This window comes from Ochotona princeps, chromosome 5 (genome assembly GCF_030435755.1).
Source record: "Ochotona princeps isolate mOchPri1 chromosome 5, mOchPri1.hap1, whole genome shotgun sequence".
NCBI lineage: Eukaryota > Metazoa > Chordata > Mammalia > Lagomorpha > Ochotonidae > Ochotona > Ochotona princeps.
The window spans coordinates 60,963,984-60,987,261 of NC_080836.1; the positions used below are offsets into that span (position 1 = coordinate 60,963,984).

General features: G+C 36.7%; 1 protein-coding gene across 3 annotated transcripts in view; it reads right to left on the reverse strand.

Annotated features, from left to right (window-relative positions):
• PDE1A (phosphodiesterase 1A) overlaps window positions 1-23,278 on the reverse strand; it is a 224,180-nt gene that overhangs the window by 46,202 nt on the left and 154,700 nt on the right. For all 3 annotated transcript variants that reach the window (XM_058664694.1, XM_058664695.1, XM_058664696.1), the window contains exons 4-7: window positions 21,007-21,073; window positions 17,806-17,922; window positions 16,485-16,625; window positions 4,178-4,278 (exon numbers count right to left, since the gene is read on the reverse strand). In XM_058664694.1, the coding sequence (XP_058520677.1) occupies window positions 4,178-4,278; window positions 16,485-16,625; window positions 17,806-17,922; window positions 21,007-21,073 (426 nt within the window). The remainder of the gene's footprint in view (window positions 1-4,177; window positions 4,279-16,484; window positions 16,626-17,805; window positions 17,923-21,006; window positions 21,074-23,278) is intronic.

The window sequence follows — 23,278 nt, forward strand, 5'->3', positions numbered from 1 at the left end:
TGCATGTATAGAAATGCTTACAAATACACTTCTAATAATTTTCAATAACACCTCATTGTTAAGTATAGTACCATTCTATATACTAGATCTCTTGAACTTATTTCTTTCAGACTGAAATTCTGTATTCTTTGACTAATGTCTCCCTAACTAACACTAGGAACCCCCAACCCTGGTAGCAACTATTCCATTCTAGGAGCTAACTCTGCGTTCCTAGCTGACTGATAATTTTTTTAAGCAAGAACGCATGCTGGAGTTTTCAAGTTTTCTTCCTGTGTTTATCAATATTATCATGTGATTTGTGTTTAGCCTGAAGTGATAATTTATTAATTGAATTATTATGTTAGTTACAAGGGCCACTCCCTCCTAGGTAGATTAATCCCATTAGCAAACAGACTCATGAGGGCAGGTTCATACTCAGCTTCTCAGTCTCCCCCTGGCTGATTCTTGCTATCCTGTAAGAATGCAGGACACTCAGCAGTGCTTTCCATCCTCCAGAACTGTGAGAAATACCTGCTCCCAAAACACTATGCAATCTTAGGTGTTCTTTTATTAATTACATTAATTAAATAATGCTAGAGATAAATCTTTCTTGGTCATGGTACTTCCCTTTCTATTTGCTATCACAGTTTAAATATGTATATGCTTTTTCCTTTCCATTTACACTGCAGATAACAGTGAGAGCATCTAGTTATAGTAAGGAGTAAGAAATTAACCCAGTCTCATTAAGTCAAAGAAGGAATAAGAATCCCTTATGTCTATTCCTGATGGGCTAACATTGCTTTGGAATAATATTACTTTAGGTATGAGGTAGAGAAGATGTTGAAAACCTTGAGACTCTTGTCATTATCTCTTATAATGTTATGTTATAGATATTTTTATCTTAAGTTTCAATGAAGAAACCGATTTTTTAAACAAACCTTAAAATGGGTGTGCAATTTACAAAGTACTTTTACAATGATGAATTCAAAGCAATGTTATTATTTTTCTATGTGTATTTTCATGTAATTTGATTATTTTAACTTAAAGCTGCATGAGTGCTTTTGGTATTCTCATGTTGTCTGAGGTATCCCAACCATAATCATCAGTGTAAAACGCAGCCTTTGCCCCTTTTTGCTGTTTCCTCTTGGGTTGCCAGATCACTTTGCAAACGTAGAATGGAAGAAAACACTATGTTCAAAACACAAGCCCATTTGTTTAACTAGGCAAGTTGTCAGCAGGCAGCAAAAGGCAAAACAAGAATGCACTTTGCTGCCATCTCCATATTCAGACTTCTCTCATTGTCCTTCCCTTTGTATAAAACTTCCTCTAGCAAAACTTATTGTTTTGGACTTTGTGTTGGTGGAATCTTAGTTATAACCTAGTACTTTCCATGCCAACTGAATGTTTGTTGAAGAATAGAGAAGAAAATAAAGTACAGTTACAACAAAACAACAAAAATACATAACTAAGATGATAGATATGTTCATTTGCTTCACACTACTAACCATTTTATTCATGCTTCCAGTCACATCATGTTGTAGCCCTTAAATAGGCATAACAAAACTTTTTTTTCTAATAAAGTGACCAAAAAGTGTGGTATCTCCTGCAGCAACCAGGATTTGTATCTGGAAGTATGCCAGTTAAATCAAGCTTTATTATTAATCCAACATAATTAATCAAGCACAACAATAATTCCTTCTTCTTTGTTTCTAGCATTGTTGCTTAGGTGGGTTGGCATACACATTTAGCTATTACTTTTATTTCCAAAATAGACTTCCCTTTAATCTCAGTAGTCCACAGGAAGCAGAACTAGAAAGCACATATGAAATAATTAAATAGATCTTGTCAGTATAAAATACCATGTGGATTTCCAATCACTATTGAAATCATGGGAAAAGCTGATTTTTCCCCCCAATAACATTGTTCATCCCATACACCTTTAAAATAGAGTCATATCAGTTCTGTCTGGGTTATTACAAGACAGTATCTTCAAAGACGACCAATATTTCCTTTCAGAAACAAGCAAAGATTTGTTTTTTGAACCAGATTCAGTCATAGCAAAGCATACATGGTTCCCCTCCCCCAATCACATGCCCCCCCATAAATACAATCAGAATGCTGAGAATACAGCATGGTCTTAATGTCTGAGATGGTCTCTGCTAAGAAAAGAACAAGACTCAAAGCAACATTCAGTAACCATGGTAACGTGCAGCTCGACATTTTCTTTTCACAAAGAGGAAATTATTTCCCTTCGTTTACACTTTCAAGAATCACATAAATTATTATATCTGTGTTGAACTCAAATCCAGCCCTGCTCTTTGTTCAGAATTACTTTTCAGTTATTTTACTATATTCAATAAATATCTCTATTATAAAAGCACTATAAAATTAAATAACAGTGAATAATATGAAATACAGTGGATACCAGTGACTTGTAACCTTGTTTATGCTTTCACAAGATGTGAAGAAGCAATGGAGAATTTGGGGGGGAAAACAGTATGTCATATTGCTACATTTGGTTGCAACATCTATGCTCACAGAATTTTCAAATTCATGTAGAATTCATTCATTCAACAATAGGCTATTAAGTAATGTATAAGAAAATAAGTGACATGTAAGGCATTTTTGTCTTCTTATGTAATTTCTCAATGTAAGAAAAAATTCATTTTACCCCTTTACCCCTTTCCTGCTACTCTTTCCATTCCTTATTCTTTTTTCCCTATCTTCACCTTTTATTTCCTTCACCACAACCCAGATCAACCATAATCTAGGACTCATCATGCAACTGAAAATTAGCACCAAAGAAAAAGCTACAAGTGGTGATCTGAAAAGGCTCTGGAAAATCCAACAACTACTGCCTGCATTTCTCAGAGTGAGAAGTGAAGAAGTACTCACGTAACATATCACTTCACCAACTCCTATGAGGGTCTGTGCAGATTCCAGCTCAGTAATGAGCCATCTTTCATTGAGATCTTTCTCTTTATGGATTCAGTGGAAGAAAGAAGACTTGAATAGCCAAAAGCTCCTATGATGCTTAATTTAAATGAAAGCACAACTCCCCCTACTGTGTGACTAGGAGAATATGAGATAACAGTGCTACCATACCAACTAATTTGCAAGCTTCTTTCCCTTGAAGTCCTTCTGACAGATGGGATTTCCTCCGTTCCAATGACAGACAGAAGGCCTTCCCCAGCATTGCCTTGCTTGCACTTCAACCCTCACTGTTTCAATGAGCCATGATGTGTCTGGATGGTTGTGGGAGCAAGATTGTGTCAGTAATTGGACTGGGAATGAGTGCTCCTTGTTCCAGCTTCTCAGATTTACACCTGCCATTACCAGATTATGTGCACATTGACTGATCAATTTTTCTGGAGATCTTTCTTTTTGGTGCCCTTCTTTAACAGCTCTTTCTTTTTTTCCTAGACTGGAAGTCTTAGATGAGATGGTTTTTTACTTTAGTCACCCTAAGGTCCCTTAAGTACTCAAGTGTTAATAATATTTTAGTACAATATTTATAAACATTCCATACCAACACAACAACTCCATATTTCTGGAAAATCAGTTCTTATAGCTAAAGGAAATTCAAATGAACCAACAACACAAAATCTTGCACATATATGCCTATAGCAGTGTTATTGGTATGTGCCAAACACCCTTGTCAAAACTCATAGGACCTTTGATACAAAGAATACACCCTATACATACTATGGATATCAGCTAATAAAATATATTCATATTGGTACCTCAATTTCAGCAAATCCACCACACCGATGCAATTATTTTATATTTAGTACTTTATGCTGTCCTAAAAATGAGCTTTCTTTTATTTTTGTGCTTATTTTTGAGTCCAGTTCTATTGTTTTCAAAATGCAATGATGACACAGATTCAGTGCTTTAAATTACATATTATAAGACAAGTCTGACTTGTGTGATAGCTCACAGTCTAAGTTCTGGGCAGAGAGGAATTATCTTAAACTTCCTATGTCCCTTAAACCGTTAAACATGCAGCACAAAATATGGAAGATTCTTGGAAAAAATAACTCATTGGCATGCTTGCAGCTTAAGAAAATTTCCCCTAAATTCAACAAACCTATTACTAGAGTGTTGCTTGCTATTTATTCTTTTAAAATAAATAAAAGCAGTAACAAAATCTGTTTCAAAGGTTAGCTTGTGTGAGTAAATACTTTATCCAGCTTACCTAGTCTGAATATGAAAGTTGTTTGTGGTCCCTGTATGTTCATAATCATGAATGGCTGCAGCAAAGACCATTGCTAAAATTTCCAGTTCATTGAGCCAGTGCTGGTGAAGAAAAGAAAATGAACAATTAAAAAGAGTTCATCATATTTAGAAACATGGAAGCTCTTTCACTCCACAATACACTTAATCATATAAGGTTTTTAAATGTTTCCTTTTCTAGATTTATTTATTTATTTGAAAGTCAGAGAGAGGGAGATACAGATCTTCCATTCATGGGTGAACTCCCAAGATGGCACCAATGATCAGAACTGGACCAGAGCGCAGCAGGACCCAGCAGCTTCATCTGGATCTCCAATCTGGATGGCAGAACCCAAGCAGTGGGATCATCTTCTGTGGCTTTTACCAAGTGCATTAACAGGAGCCTAGATTCAAAGTGGAGTAGTATGGATTCAAACCTGTGCCCATATGGAAGGCAGGCACGGCAGGTGTTGATTTTACATACTACAACACAAGCTGTCCCTTAAAATTTTATATTTTCTTTTCTTCTTTTTTCACCTTTATTTATTATATATAAAGGACACTTTATGAAGCCAATGATTATCTTTGGTAACCAAACAATGAGTAAATGTTTATGACTTAGAAAATGGACTTGGGCCCAGCGGCGTGGCCTAGCAGCTAAAGTCCTCGCCTTCAACGCCCTGGAATCCCACTTGGGCTCTGGTTCTAATCCCGGCAGCTCCACTTCCCATTCAGCTCCCTGCTTGTGGCCTGGGAAAGCAGTAGAGGATGGCCCAATGCTTTGGGACCCTGCACCCATGTGGGAGACCCGGAAGAGGTTCCTGGTTCCTGGCTTCGGATCAGCACAGCACCGGCCGTTGAGCTCACTTGGGGAGTGAATCATTGGATGGAAGATCTTCCCCTCTGTCATTCCTCCTCTCTATATATCTGACTTTGTAATAAAAAATAAATAAATAAATCTTTAAAAAAAAAAAGAAAATGGACTTGACTGAATTTTGAATTCATAGCCTTATCGTTTTGAGTTCTTTTAAAATAACTATATTTTAATCATTAACATATAGTTCATATATCACCAAAATATCTTTGCCTATGTTTTGTAGAATACCCTACTTTGAGAATTTTTTATTTAAAAGCAGAATATATTCATTTTTCTCATTAGAAAAGTTGTACATTTTTATATTTAAAATTGGAAGAGTTTCTGAGAACTTACCCAGTTTTCTATTCAAAATGAATATATGATTTTGCAATTAAACTTACCCATAATCATGGAAAGCATAAATGCATTCATTTAAAATCTAGAACCATCTTGCTATTACCAACTGATGGTTTAATGAAATTCTCCTATCATATATTACTAGAAGCAATTAAATAGTTTATTCATTACCCACATTTTATAGGTTTAATGAAATTCTCCTATCACATATTACTAGAAGCAATTAAATAGTCTATTCATTACCCACATTTTATAAGACACTTTTATATGTTATACAATGTGATAACCACATGTGACAATTTAAATTAAAAATAAGTACAATTAAGTTCATTTTACCAGCCACAGTAACCACATTTTCACAAAGTCATTCTATCTTAAAAGTTCCATTGGACAACACTATAGATAGTGTTTCATGTTAACAATGGAGGATCCAAAATTATGTGGATCTTACTCTTTAGCTCTTGACAGAGAGTGAACAAAGACTGATGAAAAGTTGTGGGGAGAGGAATGCATGTTGATTACTATAGGGCCTTGTACTGAAATAGCATTTTGAAAGTACAATTGTGCTGAATAATCTAGTAAAGGAAAACTGAAAAGGATTGGGAGGTATGGTGAGAGGTGATGGACAGCTTTTTATAGAGCTGATGTGTTTGGATTTGTATACAAGGCAGGAATTAACCAGTATAGTTTTTTGAGTAAAAAATGTAGGCAGGAAAAACTTATGACTTTCATAGTTGTGAAAAACATGGTCTGGTTAATCTTTGCTCCCTTTCCAGAGCCTATTATGATATTTGGTGCATAACACAAACTTAATATATTTTTTGAAATGAATTTCATAGCATTGCAGGACAACAAGATAGCAGAGAGTAGTGCAAAGAGACTTTGAAATCAGGCAATCTTGATTTTAAATCTCTGTGGAGTCCTAGGAAAATTATCTATCCTTTCTGCTGTAGTTTCCATGAAATGCAGTTAGTGGCCATTGTTTAGTAAAGTTTCAAAGAAAGTTGAAAATCAAATTCTTGTCATGCAATAAAATATATGATAAGAGGGTTTTAAGGTCTTTCAATGAACCTATTTGCTACCTACACTGTTTAAAGGCATTAAATTTGGAAAATGATAGCTAAGATATCTTTACTGATTGCAATTTAAAGATAAATGCCTCACAGTGTGCTGGCTAAAGCATAAATGATTTTCAGAATAGAAGGAAGTGGATACAGCAAGCAATTCTATGTTAACACACACATTTTTAAAAAGATTTATTTATTTTTATTGGAAAGCCAGATATACAGAGAGGAGAAGAGACAGAGAAGAAGATCTTCCCTCCGATGGTTCACTCCACAAGCAGCCACAATGGCTGGAGTTGAGCCAATCCAAAGCCGGGAGCTAGGAGCTTCTTCTGGGTCTACCACACGGGTGCAGCGTCCCAAAGCTTTGGGCCAGCCTCACTGCTTTCCCAGGCCACAAGCAGGGAGCTGGATGGGAAGCAGGACTGCTGGGATTAGAACTGGCACCCATATGGGATCCCGGCACGTGCAAGGCGAGGACTTTAACCACTACACTATTGCGCCGGGCCCTACATACACATTTAATTGTGGCTCATTAAAAGGAAGAAAGTGACTTTACTAATGGTCTTTATTACAGGGTGAAATGTGACTAAGCCTCCATTGTCCCCAAAGGGACTAGGACTTAAGCGTTATGAAATGAATAGCAATTTAAGTTAAGCTGATGTTTGTGTACTCAGAAACCTACAGTTCTATTAGGAAGAAATTGTTTCTTAGAAAAAAGTTCTTAGACTACATGTGTGTGTGTGTGTGTGTGTTACTGACTGTGGACTGAAAGATTTAACTGATTTTACAAAATGCAGCACTCAGTATTCACTAGGGTAATACAGGATATGAATCTGCAATAGTAAGAAAATTACATTTCATGATAGAATTTAATTATAAATTAGCTCATATATTTGAAATTATCATCCTCCAGTTGTCAAAATTTAACTATAAATATATTTCCTGTTTTCATTCTAATCCAGGCCTCACATGAACAGTACATTGTTTGTGAGCTCTACTTATTTATTGCTTCACTACAACCTTAATTATTAAGTCTACACTGCAAAATAGTTTAGGAAGAAAGAGAAAACACACTGTCACACTTAACTGAAATACATGTCTTTTTTGTATTAATGATCAAATTTTGAGCTGGTTTCCTCCTAAGCTCATTCAGTATATGTCAAAGGAGAAGTCATTTGTGTCAAGTGAAAATTCTAACTCAGAAAAAATGATGTTCAAATCATGAATTTTTGTAAATGATTTATTAAGACGTCAGATGGAACAGAGCTGAATCATGCCACTCTTCCCAACAGGAACATGGGTACCAAGAAGGTTTTTCTGATCCCTAGGTTCTGCCCAATCAAGACAGCATTCTCATCTAAATTGTAGTTGTATTAGCACCTGGAGAGATGCTCAGGTAGATTTACTTTAAAATGCAATGTCCTCATATCATTTCATGAACCAGTATGGATTGCAAACAGAGGCATGCATAGTAATGACATAAAGGGAGGGGAGTGGACTATAAGTTCCGAAGGAATCAGATGCAAACCAACTATACTTCTTCTACTCTTACTGTTAGAGAGGAGTGTGCTAAGAGCACCAAGAGGCACATATGCTTCAGCCAAGGTCTGTGGATGCTTTCATGTCCAGATGACAAGTTGAAAATAGTCTGCAGCTCTGTAAAGCATTTGCTCTTTAGTGCCTGCACTGAATTACTGCATGTCACTGTCATTATGGCAGAGGACTACATGCTATTTAAGTTACAAAAGGAGAGAAATCAATGTATGTGGCAGGATTGCTAGTTTCAACTCTGCTTGTACTGCCTACTTACAACATTAACAGAACTACAATGGCTTCGCTGCAACACTCTTTGAAACATTGAGCCTCATAATATATTGTAGATGACAAGACCCATTAGTCACCTGCCATTGGCGTGCTCCATGTATATCACAGTGATAAGGCCATCATCCTGAAATAGCAGGGCACCAATTAAAACAAAGTGACCCCTGTTGCACATATCACATCTGAGTAGTATGAAAGCGTAAAGTGTTTTAGCTAAATGAATATTCTACAATGCTACTTATCTAACAGCACTTTCCCATTTAGGTAAAGGGATGCTAAAACAACATTCTAAAATTCCTCATTGGCCATGTGATATAGTTTCAATCAACACTCAACATATTAATAAATGAATTTTACCTTACCTTTCACCATTTATTGTAAAGTCTCCTCTATTTTTTATGTTTAAATATATTTTACTGACTTGGGAGGAGAGTGAAGATCTGCCATCAATATTTTCAAAATGTCCATCCTAAATAAAGAACCCAACTGACACATTTTTTGCTAAGGGATGAGTAAAATTTGATCCAAGTTTCCAAGTCAATCATGCTGAGTTAGGATAGATTACATTGATATCTGGTAAATCTTGGCCTTCTCAGAAAGTGGCTATGTGATCTTTACTAACACCTTCAACTTTCTAAGTCATTCCAGCTGGATCAGATTTTCCTGGAGGAACAGGGAATGGCGCATGCTGTCCTGCAACATCCCCTATGTAAGCGAGAAATTAAAGTCACATTGTAGATTTGAATTTTTGTGTGCACCCACTGGTACGAGAGAAGGTTCAAAACTTTTGTGGAAAAGTAATATTAAAAGATATATTCATTTTAGTCCACAAATTTTGTAATTGATGTACAGTATCTCCAAAATGATTGTTTTCCAGAAACAGAATGAAGACCCTTCAATGATATATCCCATCTTTTCCTGTACAGAAGCTGGGATATGAGATTTTTATTTGGACCCCCTTTACAATTACGTCAAACAAACAAACAAAAAACGGGAGGATGTACTTAGAGACCTATTTTGAAACGATGAAATTTTTATCTGTTAGCCTAAAATGACATATATTTATTCACTTAGCTTCATAATTAAAGCAGATGTTTATGATGAAGTAGTTATTGCACTTTCTCTCCATTGTGTTCTGAGAAAACTCCTCAGTTTCTATTTCAGTGACACCTAAGTATCTCATTTTTCAGTTAACTTTTGCAGAGTCATGTGTTTCAGAAAAGAGGAAATGCCTAGCATGTGACATGACAACTGCTATCAGACTGAGGACAAACGCCTTAGGAAAAGCAAGCAGCTCTAAGGAGTAAAGCAGTGAAGCTTCCTTGAGCAAGTGGAACAGCATTCGCAGCTGTCAGCAGGCACTTGTCTTCCTGGGACACATCCTGCATATTAAACTAAGTAGAAACCGTGAGTTGCAAAACAGATGTGACAAGGAAAACTTATTAAACAAAGGGATATTAGAATAATTTTGGTGAATGTGCATCCGGGCATCTACCCTACTGAAAAAGAAAACATGTAAAGATGTTTAAGTATACCATATTCTAAGGCTGAGAGTGCTTTTAAGCTATACGTTTATATCTATGCATGCTTACAGTGTCTAATTATTAGTGCTATTATTGTCTTCTTTTCATTCTCAGACAACTGAAATAAAGAATGAACAAAAACCAGGCAAGGAATAAAATCAGCTGGAATGCATTTGCTTTAGGTCATTTACTTCATCTTTTTTTATTTTTAAAAATTTATTTACTTATTTTACTATTGAAAGATTTCCCTAACCTTTCCCCCAAATTCCTACCCCTCCTTCACTGATTTCTACCATATCATTACAATACTATATAGTCCTTCACAATCAGTCATACGTCTGTCATTCTGCTATTTAAGTGTATCCTGACATTGTAGGCATGAACAATGACAGAGAATCCATCATCCTATTGCCAAAATATTCGACAGTTTCATTGGAAGTCCATCTCTGATTTGTAAGTAGAGATGCACACTGCATTATATCTTCACATTTGTATGTGATAGTCTCTGCTACACAGTTACTATACCTCTCCTTGAATGAAAAGCCATAAAAAATACAACAGAAAGAAAAATAAAAATTTTACACAACATGAAGTTAAATAAAATGTTAATGTATGATCAATGTGTCACTGAAGAAAAGAGAAAGAAAATCAAAGACCTTCCTGAAGCAAACGATGCTGCTCTGTAACCTATGAGTCAGTGAGGAAATCAATAATAAAAACAAAAACTTTTGGAGCTGAGGAGTTACCCCTGTTTGCAGAAGACATGACTCTCTACCTAGGTGAACCAAAAGATTCAATCAATCAAAACAATATTGCAATTCATAAGAGAATTTGAAAGTACAGCAGAATACAAAATTAATGAACATAAATTAATGGAACTGGTATACACAAATAACTCCATGGCTGAGAAGAAATTATAAGTACAGTCCCTTTTAAAATAGCAGAGAGGAATCTTAAATACCTTGAAATTAACATAACCAAAGACAGGGAAGACCTCTATAATGAAAATTATAAAACATTAAGAAAAAGAATAGAAGAAAACCTTAAAAGATGAAGAAATACCATGTTTCTGGATTGGAGAGATCAACATCATCAACATATCTGTATTACCAAAAATAATATACAGATTCATTGTGATCCCAATCAAAATCTCCACAACATTCTTCTCAGAAAAGATGATACAAAAGTTTTCTGGAAGCAGAAGAAACCAAGAATAACCAGAGCTATCCTGAAGCATAAAAATCAAGCTGGAAGAATCACAATTCCAGACCTCAAGACATGCTACAGAGTCATGGTCATCAAAACAGTCTTGTACTGGTACATAAACAGAGAAAATCAATGGAACAGAATAGAAACCCCAGATCAGAGTCCACGAATGTACAACCAATTAAGTTTTGATACGAGAACTGAAAATAACCCAGGGGAAACATTTCATCTCTTCAACAAATGCTATTGAGATGACTGGATAGCAATCTGAAGAGGTAAAAAGCCAAGACGGCCACCTGTCACCTTATAAAAAAAATCAGCTCTGAATGGATAAAGGACCTAAACTTGCACTCAGAAAACAGAAACTATTAGAGGAAAAATATTGGAAGAAAACTCTAAGATATAAGGATTGGGAAAGACTGCTTGGAAGTCTCCAAAAGAACAGGCAGTCCAAACAAACAAAAATGCAGGCAGTCAAAGACAAAATTAACAAAAGGGACTGCATCAAACTAAAAAGCTTCTGTACAGCAAAGATGATCAACAAAGTGAAGAAGCAACCAATAGAATGGGAGAAAATCTTTGCAGACTACACAGTCAATAGGGGACTAACATCCAGGATTTAGAAAGAGCTTCAGAGAAGATGGTGTAATAGGGTATGAACAGATTTAAACACATGGAGAAACATTAACCAGGGTGAGGCAGAGAGGGCACATTCCAGGAAACAGGAGCGTATGGACCAATGGCAAAGGGGCACCTGGACACCCAATAGCAGTGGAAATAACAGTATGGTGTTTCAGTGACCAGATAACCCAGTGGCAGTCAGGGAGCAGCAATCTGAGCTCCATCAGTGGAGCTCCACCAGCCACCAGGTGGAAATGACAGTTCACTGGCAGCTCAACAGATGAACACAAGCAAAGAACTGCCTGTCCTGATGATTTGTTTGATTCGACCAGGAGCAGAGACAAAGCAGCAGATCCCAAACAAGTGGTGTGGGAACAGGTTGGATTTCACAGCCGAGACCCCCCCACCAGAACTGAATCAGGCACCATCTCGTGTAGGGAGGCAAAGGCTATTGGACGAGAGTGCACATGCACTAAGCTGGGAGCAAACTCATTTCTGGATTAGTGCACTGCACCAACGTGGCATCCTACAGGCTCCACCCAAAATAGGTCTAGGTAGCCCCCATACCTAACGGTCATCAGATCCATAACTCCACCTGAGGCACATCAGGTGCCATTTTGTACAGTGCAGCAAAGGTTTTAGGACTGCAGGGACAACAATGAGCTGCACATGTGCTGAGCTGGGAGTGATCTCAATTATAGCTCAGTGCATTGCACTGGTCTCGCAAAGAAAATAATACCGAATTTGCCATCTTACAACTCAAAAGAGGTCCATGTAGCCATCAGACCTAACAGCCAGCAGGTGCTGGAAAGATCAGCACCACCAACAAGTTAGCTATTTAGGACACCTGGTGTCTCTCTAATTCTGGCAGCTGCCTAAACCGGAAGTAGAAGAAAGGTTGTACAGACAATGGTGCAGCATCAGCACAGGATCACAGGAGGTGCAGAGTGGTGAGACAAGAGCTGGAGATATGGAGACCATGGTGGAAGTCTAGCACAAGTGTCCAGTACTGAAACTCGCTGGAGGGAGTGGCACAAGTGATTGCAAGCAAAGAACCAGGCATCAAACTGAATCAGTAAAATCAAATTGTAGACCTGTAGCTGACACAGCTTAGAAACCTGCCCCATCGAGAAGCATCTACTAACCAGTAGTACAATGACCAAGAACAAAAGAAGAGACAGAGGCGTAATGGATATTACTGAAGACTCCCTGCAAAGGAGCAAAAGCCTTTGTCAATCTCAGGCTTAACTGAGGAATACATCAAGAAAATTGGGGATATATAATTCAGAAAACTCATTATAAAGTTTCTTATCAACACTGAGAAGCACATACAGGAATTCAAGGAATTTAAGGAGTAAGTCACACTGGAAATAGCAACACTGAAACAAAATCAAGCTGAATTATTAGAAATGAAAGATGCCATAGAGTTAATTAAAGATTCAGTGGTTAAGTCTCCAAAACAAAATGAAAGAGGCAGAAGAAAAAAATCTCAGAATAGGAAGATATTTCTTGTCACAATGGGAAAACAATCAAAAAAACTGGAAGCAGAGCTGGGTCAAGATAAAAAATATTTCCAAGAGTTAAGGGAAACTATTAAAAGGCCAAACATAAGAGTTGTGGGAATTACAGAAGGTGCAGAAAAAGAAGCTGGGTTTAAAAATGTACTTAAGGAAATAATAAAGGAAAACTTTCCTAATTTGGAGAAAGAATTGGGAAACAACATCCAGGAGGGGTACAAAACTCCCAACAGGGATGACCAAAAGTGATCTTCATCACAACATATAATAGTCAAACTCTCTTCAATCAAACATAAGGAATATAATAAAAAATCTCTATAACCCAGAAGCTAATGGAGTGACATATTCCAGATTCTAAAAACAAAAAAAAAGTCATACCAGAATAATTTATCCAGCAAAGCTTTCCTTTGTCTTTGAAAAATGAAAGAAGATTCTTCCACAGTAAAGAAAAGTCAAAAGAATATGCCTCTTCCAGACCTACTCTACAAGTGATACTTAAAGATGTTCTCTTGACAGAGAAAAGAATAGCACCCACTAAAGCCAAAGACAAATGTGAACATCCCAGTAAAATAACAACAGAAGACTAAATCAAACAATGAACAATCCATCGTTAAAATGACAAGGTCAAATTAGCATCTATTCATATTAACCCTGAATATAAGTGGCTTAAACCCATCAATCAAACGTCATAGATTAATAGACTGGATTAATAAAATAAAACCCATTTATTGCCTAAAGGAGACATATCTCACCAACAAATTTCAACGGAAACTATAGCTTGTGGATTTTGACGTTTTGCTTTTATTTTCATTTCTTCATATTAAATTCTTCACTGATCATAGATCATACAGTAGCATCATTTTCTTCAAGAAGATTCTTGATTTTCTTTTTCTTTCTTCAATGACAAATTAGTCATTCAGCAGCATGTTGTTTAACTTTATAGCACTATAATTTCTATTTTTCCTGTTGCTGATTTTGTTTTGTGGCTTTTCACTTGTGGGCATGTATAGTATCTGTGTAATGGAGACTACCATATCCAGATATAATGCAGTATGCATCTCTACTTCCAGATCAAAGATGAACTCTCAATGAAACTGTCAAATATATCTTGACAATAGGATGCTGGACTCCCTGCCATTTTCCAAGCCCACAATGATGCATTTATGACTGTTTATGAAGAACTATATTATTGTAATAATATATGGGAAGTCAGTGTGTGGAAGGATAGGATTTGAGGAGGGGGTAAGGGAAATCCCAGAGCCAATGGAACTGTATTATAAAATGATAATATAAAATGGGGGCGGGGGAAGAGCTTCAGAAGCTCAACAACAGCAAAACAATCATGTGAAGAAATGAACATTTCATTAATTCAAAATGCCCACTTCTTAAATTGTCTTCTGTTGTCTTACTTCTTAAGTTGTCTCTTTGTATACATTTAATTGGGAAATTCTAGTGTAGCTGATTACATCACATCTAATTCTTCCTTCTAGAAGCTCTGAAGAGGGTTTTTCTATGTCCTTAAGTGAGTGAAGTTTTTGAGATTTATGCTTCCTTTAAGATAAGACTGAGCACCAAATCAGGATATGTGACTTCATAACTTATTACAGAATATATATAAAGCTGTAATGAGATTTTAAAAAATCCTCAGGGGCCCATGTTTCATAACGCGAGTAAGCTGCTATCTGTATTTCTGGCATTCTGTAAGGGTGCCAGTTCGAGATCTGATTGCTCTGATTCCAACTAGGTCTCTGATAATGTGTCTGGGAAAGTCGTGCAAAGCGGCCCAAAATCTTGGATTTCTGCACCCAGATGAAAGAGTCAAAGGAAGCTCAGGATTCCTGGCTTTAGCCTGGCCACTGCAGGTCACTGTTGCCATTTGGGGAGTCGGCAGATGAAAGATTCTCTCTAAATTTCAAATAAATCAATTTTTAAAAAAATCCTTAAATTCACAACTAAGCTCCCAGCCAAAGCTGTTATAATTAGAGAGCTACACAAGCAAACCATTGGCTATCCTGCTCTGTGATGTCCTTTGATGTTCAGTCATGGTCACTGGTGGCAATCTCATGGGAGACCCCAGATGACAGCCTTCTAGTCGGGTCCTCTCTGAGACACTTGAGAGACAATGGCAAATGATGGTTTAAGTCATTTTGCTTTGGAATTTTTTATTTTGAAGCAATTGATATATGGATGAATGACAGCAGTGGGATCTAGGCCTAAGGCATCGATGGGTCTGGAACTTTTATGAACAATGAAAGACGAGGAACAATTTCTTCAGGCACCATATGAGATACTATTGACAGAATCATAGCAATTAGTTGTGTTATGTGTAATAAATCACATGTGGGAAATGACAATGGGGAGAAAAATATTTCTACATATGATAAACTTGGAAAATGATGCATTTGCTGGACATTTTCAAGATCTTTAGGGCTTGATATTCCTGGAGAATGATGAAGTTTTAAGGTTATGTGGGCTCCAAAGAGTGCAAATTACATAGACCTGAGGGTTAATGATTCTTTCCAATAAGTAGGATTTGGCTCCTAAAATTCAGAGTGGCAGAACATATTTCTGGGACAAAGAGAAACATTCATTACATGCACTTAATATGGTACCATCTCAGCCTGTGTTGACAAATGAGGAACCGAAGAAGTGATAGGATTTTGGCATCTCACATGGGCCATTCCGCTTTGAACCCACTTCTTTTTGGTACTTTCAGAAGGATGAGGACCTCTCCTCTTTTCACATTTTGAGGTTGTCCTGAGATCTATTACAGAAAGCTGAAGTTGTCATCTACTCACTGCTTCTGTTATATACTTAACGTTACCTTAGTATTTGCCTCGGTAAATCATTTATTCACTCACACAATGATTTATCCAGATGCACAGAAGAGGACAGAGAATTTGGAAGAATTCAAGTAAATAATTTTGCTAAATCCTAATTAGGATTTGATTGTAATTAGGGATGCAAGAAATGGAGAACACAAGCAAAAAGGGAACAGCACTATAACTTTTATTTAGAAGATGTTTTCTGTGGCTCACAATTTTTTCATCCTGACAAAATTTTAGAAGCAAAACCACAGAACAATTCAACTGAAAAAAACAAAAGACCTCATATATTGTAATGTATTTCTACTGAGATAAATATTTTTCACTGAGTTAAATATTTTTTTTGATAAATATTACTGATGTCAAAAAAATCAAAAAAAAAATCCGGAAGATTATTACTTATCATTTTTTCTATGGACATTAAAAAGACAATGGGGACCTAGGAAACTGAAATTTGATGTTTCCAAACCAACCAAGGTCATTAAAGATGTTCTTACCATGATACCTGTGTGAAGCATTATATAATGCACAGTTTGAGTGACATCAGCTGCATGAATCAAGTTGTGATACGGATTTTTGTACTTGCTGTATCCAACTTCCAAAGCTTCTGCAAAGGCAATTAGGCAAGAAACAGGAATCTGTGGAAAGTAATAATTATGGATATATTTTGATTATAAAAGTGGCACTAAACCAACATGAGCACAGTGTTTGGGAGCTGAAAGCAACATGAGAAGTGATTTCTTCAAGCTAAATGTAAAGTGTTCTGAAAAACCACTTCCTTAAAGTGCTGGCTTTCAAGCCAGGTGTAAGTGATACAACCTCCAAGTACTTGACGGAGACAAGTGAAATAACAACCTTACCCACACCATAGTCTTTAAAGGATTCTCTCAGAGTCAAGTAAGAACACTCATTTTAAAGTGGCAAAATGTGTGGCTAGTGTGGGGCTAGTGCGGTGTAGGCTAGTTAATCTTCTGCTCCCAAGCATCAGCATCCCGTACAGGTGCTGGATCATGTATCGGCTGCTCCACTTCTGATCTAGCTCTCTGCTCATGGTCTGGGAAAGCAGCAGAAGTTGGTCCAGGGCTTTGGGGCCTACACCATGTAGAAGGCTGGGAAAAAGCTCCTGTCTCCTAGCTTTGGATCAGCACAGGTTTGGCAATTGCGGACATTTGAGGAGTGAACCAGCAGATGGAAGACCTCCGTCTCTTCTTTTTCTCTGTAAAAATCTGCCTATCAAATTAAAAAATTTTTTAATTGAAAAGGGTAAAATTTCTAAGTATAAGATGAAATTTAATTTTTTTCTATCTGTAATACAAAGAGTTTAAAAATGATGACCTCCGAGTACTTTTAGAACCAAAAAAAAAACCCACCATGGTTCTGGGAAGTGAAAGTTTCAGACTTCGGGCTGCTCAGAAGTCTGGATCAATTCTGTTCAGAGTACAATACAGGAAACTAAGGAGAAGTCCTCTTCATTTCAGTCTGAAAGAATCTCCCAGCAAAGTTTCATTCTGTCTTAGGAACACTGGACAGCTAGAATATTTGATATATTGGTTCCAATCTCTACCTCGATGTTCAGTGAACAGTTCTGAGGATGTTGGTATTTTGTTGGAATGAGGCCATCTTGGCCTTGTGTCCTGCAGGATAAAAAGCTGTGCCAGGAAGCTGTGGGGAATTCTACCACAGGGACAAACTTGCCCTAATTTTGCAGCCTACTAACTAGGAAAATTCTAGGTGAATTGACTAGTGAATGTTCTGAATTTTCATTCTTATTCAAATAACCAAATCTAACAACATTTCACTTTGTTCCACATTTCTGACCTTGAAGCGGTTGATAAGATCGTATCTGGTAAACAGCTCATAAATCATAAACTTCAAACTATGCTCTCCGCTTGCTTCATTTAGGGCAAATACATCAAAAGACCATTTATCAACATCCTGTGGAAAGAAGGATAAATACTTCAGGTGGCAAAATTACGTAGTTATGTTTCTGTCCATGGAAAATATTTGATTGATCAGTCATTGAACAACAGAAGGTCATATTTCCACATTTCTCACATTTTAAGGGCCACTTAGCATCTTGGAGTCCACAAATTTGATGCCATAATGTTTAATATAGCACAGAAATCTTCTCACTAACACCAATGTTACTAAAATGATGTAATAAACTGGATAACACTGCCAGAGTGGTTCTCATTTTAGCAGAGAATGGCTGGTGGGGTTATTTGAGGAATAAAGGAAGAGGACTTCAATTTCTCATTCCCATTCGTTCACCTGATGCATTGCTTTAACATTTCACTGAAGAGTTAGCCATTTGGCTTATAGCTGTGGAACATTGTGACACATTATGTGCTCTGTTAAAATGCAAATATCACACAGAGATAGAGTGCACACTATCTTATCACTGCTTTAATATTGGTTGATTCATTCACACCTTTCTCCAGGGACCAGTGGTGAGCCTTTCTGGTTAAGATGCAGGATCCTGACTTTTGATCTTCAGGCAATTCCCTAGAGAAGCTGGCAGGCCCCTTGGGTGACAGTGCAATGAACAGAGAGCAAATTTTCACATGCTTGTCAATTTTGCTTAAGAAATCTTAAAGAATCAAAATGGCCAGTTCAAAAACTGACCAGAAACTGTTAGCAATGAATGCCTAATATTTGCTCAGTTTGTCTTAGGCTTGAACTATAAATGGGCAGCCTTAAAGTTACATATTTTGAATTCAATTAGGAACTGTCTAGAATTTCATTGACTCAATACATTTTTTTAGAGTTCAACTAAACATATGTAAAATTCAACCCTATCTGATTAAAAAATTATTCAAACAAGTCTATTTTAAAAATGATTCCTGGAGCTGGCGCTGTAGCATAGAAGACACTACCCGTGGTGCTGGCAGCCCATATTGCTGTCAGTTCTAGTTCCTGCCTCTCCCTTCTGATCCATCTCTCTCCTGGAAAAGCAGTGGATTGTGGTTCGAGTCCTCCTGCCACTGCATCCATGTGTGAGATCTAGATTCAGCTCCTGGGTTCAGACTGTTAGGCCATTTGGGGAGTGACCCTGCACGCAGAAAATCTCTCTCTATATATAACTCTGGCTTTCAACTAAATAAATTCCTAAAAACAAAATAAAAGACAAAATGATTCCTACGAAAACCAGTGGCAATTTCCTCAAATAGCCCTTTTAAGTATACTTGAAAACAAACATCACTAAAATTCTTTTTGGTTAGTCTGCATACCATTGTTAAAATCCAGCATTTGATCCTATTTTCATCCCTAAACATTGATTTATGTCTTGGTAAATTAAAAATTTCTTAAAGTTCTGTCAGAGGTAAGGCTCAAATGTAACCAGTATATCTTTAATCAAATTCCAACACTAGCACAAAAGACTTTGTGCAAACTCTAAAAGGCCGCTATTTACAGCTCCAAGCAGCAGTCTCCCACTGAGGAAAGAACTGGTATTCCTGTTTTTATTTTTGTTTTTAATAAACAGTGAAAATTTACATTTGTAAACTATTACAGATGTTTGGCTTTTAGTGGTTCATGTCAAGAACAAACAAGGCAAGGTTTCTCAGGAAACAGATTTTTTTTTAATCTAAGATTTCTTTACTTGTTGGATGATTCCTCCCAGAAAGTGTTAGTTCACTTGTTTTTACTATAATGCATTTTAGAAAATCCATCCCATTTTTTTTTCATACCAACATATTTTATTAGATGATTTCTAAGCAAAAATTCTTCAGGAAGAGAAAATTAAAATTAGTAATTCTCGTACCAATAGTTGAGGAAATAATAGGGAAGTCAAAATATCTTGATCTGAGAAATAATTAGTTTTCTTTAATGTGACATTTCAGTTATACACTTTTCTGCATTAGAGTTTTGAAGACACAAATGTAAAAATCAAGAAAAATATGCTACTTTCATAAATTAAATTAAATCTAATATGCAGCAGAAAAAGAATAAATGCCAAAGGGATACACACAAGGAAATTTAAAAACAGCAACAATAACAAACCATGCAAATTTAAAATAGGAAAAGGCTATAACAAATCAGAAATAAGGCAACCCAAGGAGTTTTCTTGCCAGCATCCTTTTAGCTTTTGATTAACACAGGAAAGCCACCATGAAGCTGTTTTATGAGATAAAGATAAATTCTCCCAACCAAATCAAGTCATAGAAATAAGGGATTTGGGAGGCTAAGCCGACAAAGAGCCTCTGCAGAACAGGGCCTAACACGCACACGCCATGGAGACAAGAGTGCCAACAGCTCTCCTCCCATCCCCACTTCGGCTCTTTTACTGTGAACACATGAGAGTCTAACTCTGCCATTGGGTCTCAGAATAGGGCAACCATGAAGGAAGCCAGACATGAAATGAAGCTTTGTGTTTTGTTTTTGCTCTCAAATTCTTTAAATTTTTTTTTATAATTTGCTTTATTTTTTTTTAAAGATTTATTCCATTTTTATTACAAAGTCAGATATACTGAGAGGAGGAGAGACAGAGAGGAAGTAGAGCTGCTGGGATAAGAATCAGCGGCCATATGGGATCAAGGCAAGGACCTTAGCCACTAGGCCACGCTGCCAAGCCCAAATTCTTTAAATTTTGTACTTTTTCAGACATGAAATTCTAATTTGCTTCTGTATGTTCTGTCTTTTAAACATAAATGACTAAAACATTATGTAATGATGCATGCACTTCTTCAGTAATATACATTACAAAGTATGTACATGTTCTCACAAGCCCTAGCGTGATACAGAATTCAAGCTTCATATAAACATATGAAGGAGAAAATCACACACAAGTGTGCACAGTCACAAATGCGTATGTTTTTGCAGTTTGTCATAGTACATATATCCTCAAACAAGCTTACAATGACCCCATGATTGAGAACATGCTGCCTTTTATAAATGTCTAAAATATTTTTTACTTTCATTATGTAGCCTGTAACAGAGACCTATTTTTCATTTTCACCTAAACATTATAAGGTTTTTAAATGACTATTTTATAAATAAAAATAATTAATTTTATTTTACCTTTAATGTTACTATGACAGCTGCTGGATATGCCAAACCAACCATGTGATAGGTTTTTCTGTACATCCTAAAAAATAAAAATAGCATAAATTATAATTTTCTCAGGTTTAAGTATGTCTATTAGGTACAACAGATCAGATCATTTTTGCGCCATTCACGTTTTATTACTATTTTCAGATATTTTTGTGACAAGGATTACTAATGTTACAATTTATAAGCACCCATAATGTTGCAGAGGCTAACAGTATTTTCTTTACTCACAATAACCAATAAAGTTAATGTGGGTTTAGTTTCTCTCTTAGGCATCTTTTCCTGGACTTCAACTTATTGAAAGCAGACTGTATTCTGCTTACACAAGAAAAATACTTTCCATGAAGCTGAATAGTACTTGGGCTGAATACTTTCCATGACAGCTGAGTAGTACCTGGGCTAACAGGTGTAACCCCTAGTCTCTCCAGGCCTTCCAACAGGTTCTTAATCACACCCTCTCTTTGGTATAAGGAGTCCACTCCATACACTCACAGCCTGAGAACAATGGACAGTTGTTGTCTGAGCCAGGAGATGGTGTGGATCCTACCACATCACCCACTCATCCTGGATACTTGGTGAAGAGGCACCCTTCAACATCATCATGAAGATGCCCACAGCTGTTAAGGCATCTGGGAAGTGACACTGGCTCCACTCCACCCAGGAACCAGGTGGACAGGGAGCCATCTAGAAACTAAAGCCAGATTAGTACCTGCTTACGAAAAATTTATTCTGGTCTCTCTATGGTTAACTCCCTGACCACACCTGTTGGCCTGCTCCTGTTGGGTACTAAAAACCAGTGGGGAATGTGACAGCCCAGACAATAGAAACTGGTGAGAGTGAGACCAGGTCTTCTGAAACACTTCTAGGACATGTCCATAACCTGATCTTGCCATAACCTTGGGTTCTTGGAAAAGTCCCAAAAGGGATGTGAGAGGGCTTATCACAAGACAGTATCTCATTACAGCCTGAGATCTTGCTGTTCTTTTCAGCTCAGGCAGTAAGCTTATTGCCCCACGTTGCTTTCTGTAAACACAATTGGAATGTGCAGTTTGCCTGGTTCTGCTGTATGCTACTTGGTGGAATGAGATTGTTACTAACTGGATAACTTAAAATGCTTGATGCTTAAACTTGATATCTGTCCCATGTCACTACAATTAATTGGATCATTTGTCTTGGGTAGTTGTAAGCTCAGCTGATCGAATGATTTGCATCATGAGCCAGTGATCTTTTCATTGATTGAATGATCATGGTTTAAGACTCCTGAATGTGGTTGATCTAGGATGCTCCCCTCATCCACGTGGATTGGGACAGCCCATAGGTCAGTGCTGGCCAGTGAATTGGGTACTCTTGAGCTTCTAGGGGTTTTTCCTCTCCTGGAGCCCCCTCCTGTCACTATGGCAGGAGGCCTCATTCTCACGCTCAAATAAATCTTGCTTTGTATACTGAGATTGGACGTATAAAATTTTTTCTTTCATGTGAGATAAGAAATGAGGTTTTTTTATGTCAAATTCCCATCAAAAATTTGGGACCTTGATTGCTACATGATTCCTCCACAACATCCTGGAAGAAATAATTGAACTGTTTAATCATGTTCCTACATTTTTGTAACAAGTTAATCATTATTGCTCAAATTTCTACCCCCACAATGCCTGAACAACACCATAATATAATTAAATACAATCGTAAATATAAGAAACAATCATGTGGAAGAGAGTCTTCATGTTTTGTAAATCTCTAAGAAGATACTAATCTTTTTTCTAGTCAATGAAGTTGATAGCCAAACTCCATGAGCTATATTAAACAGTTTCTATGCAAATGCCTTTTGTTTCTTTACAAAATAAAAATCAAATAATTGACCATATCTTCCTTTGATCTTGACTTCTTGGAAGTTCAGGTTAAAATATTGGTCTATAGACTATCCTTCTTGATCAAGTGTCTTCCTATTTTACTTCAAAGACATCACTACTTAATTTTCATGCCATAGTTTTATGTTTAAATGATCATAAATCATTTCTGGGTGTGGGTGATCAGATGCAACAAAATCTTTCCTTTATCCAGCTTCTCTGACAGAAGGTTTCAGAGCTGTTTATAAATAAAAATACATACCTTAATTATATATATTGAGAGAGGTATAATTATTCTGGCCTTATAGAACAGGAAAATAGTATCATGATAAAAGATTTAGAAAATAATTACTGTCAGTAGTGATGGTTTTGGGGCGAAACAATTAATCCTTTCTATT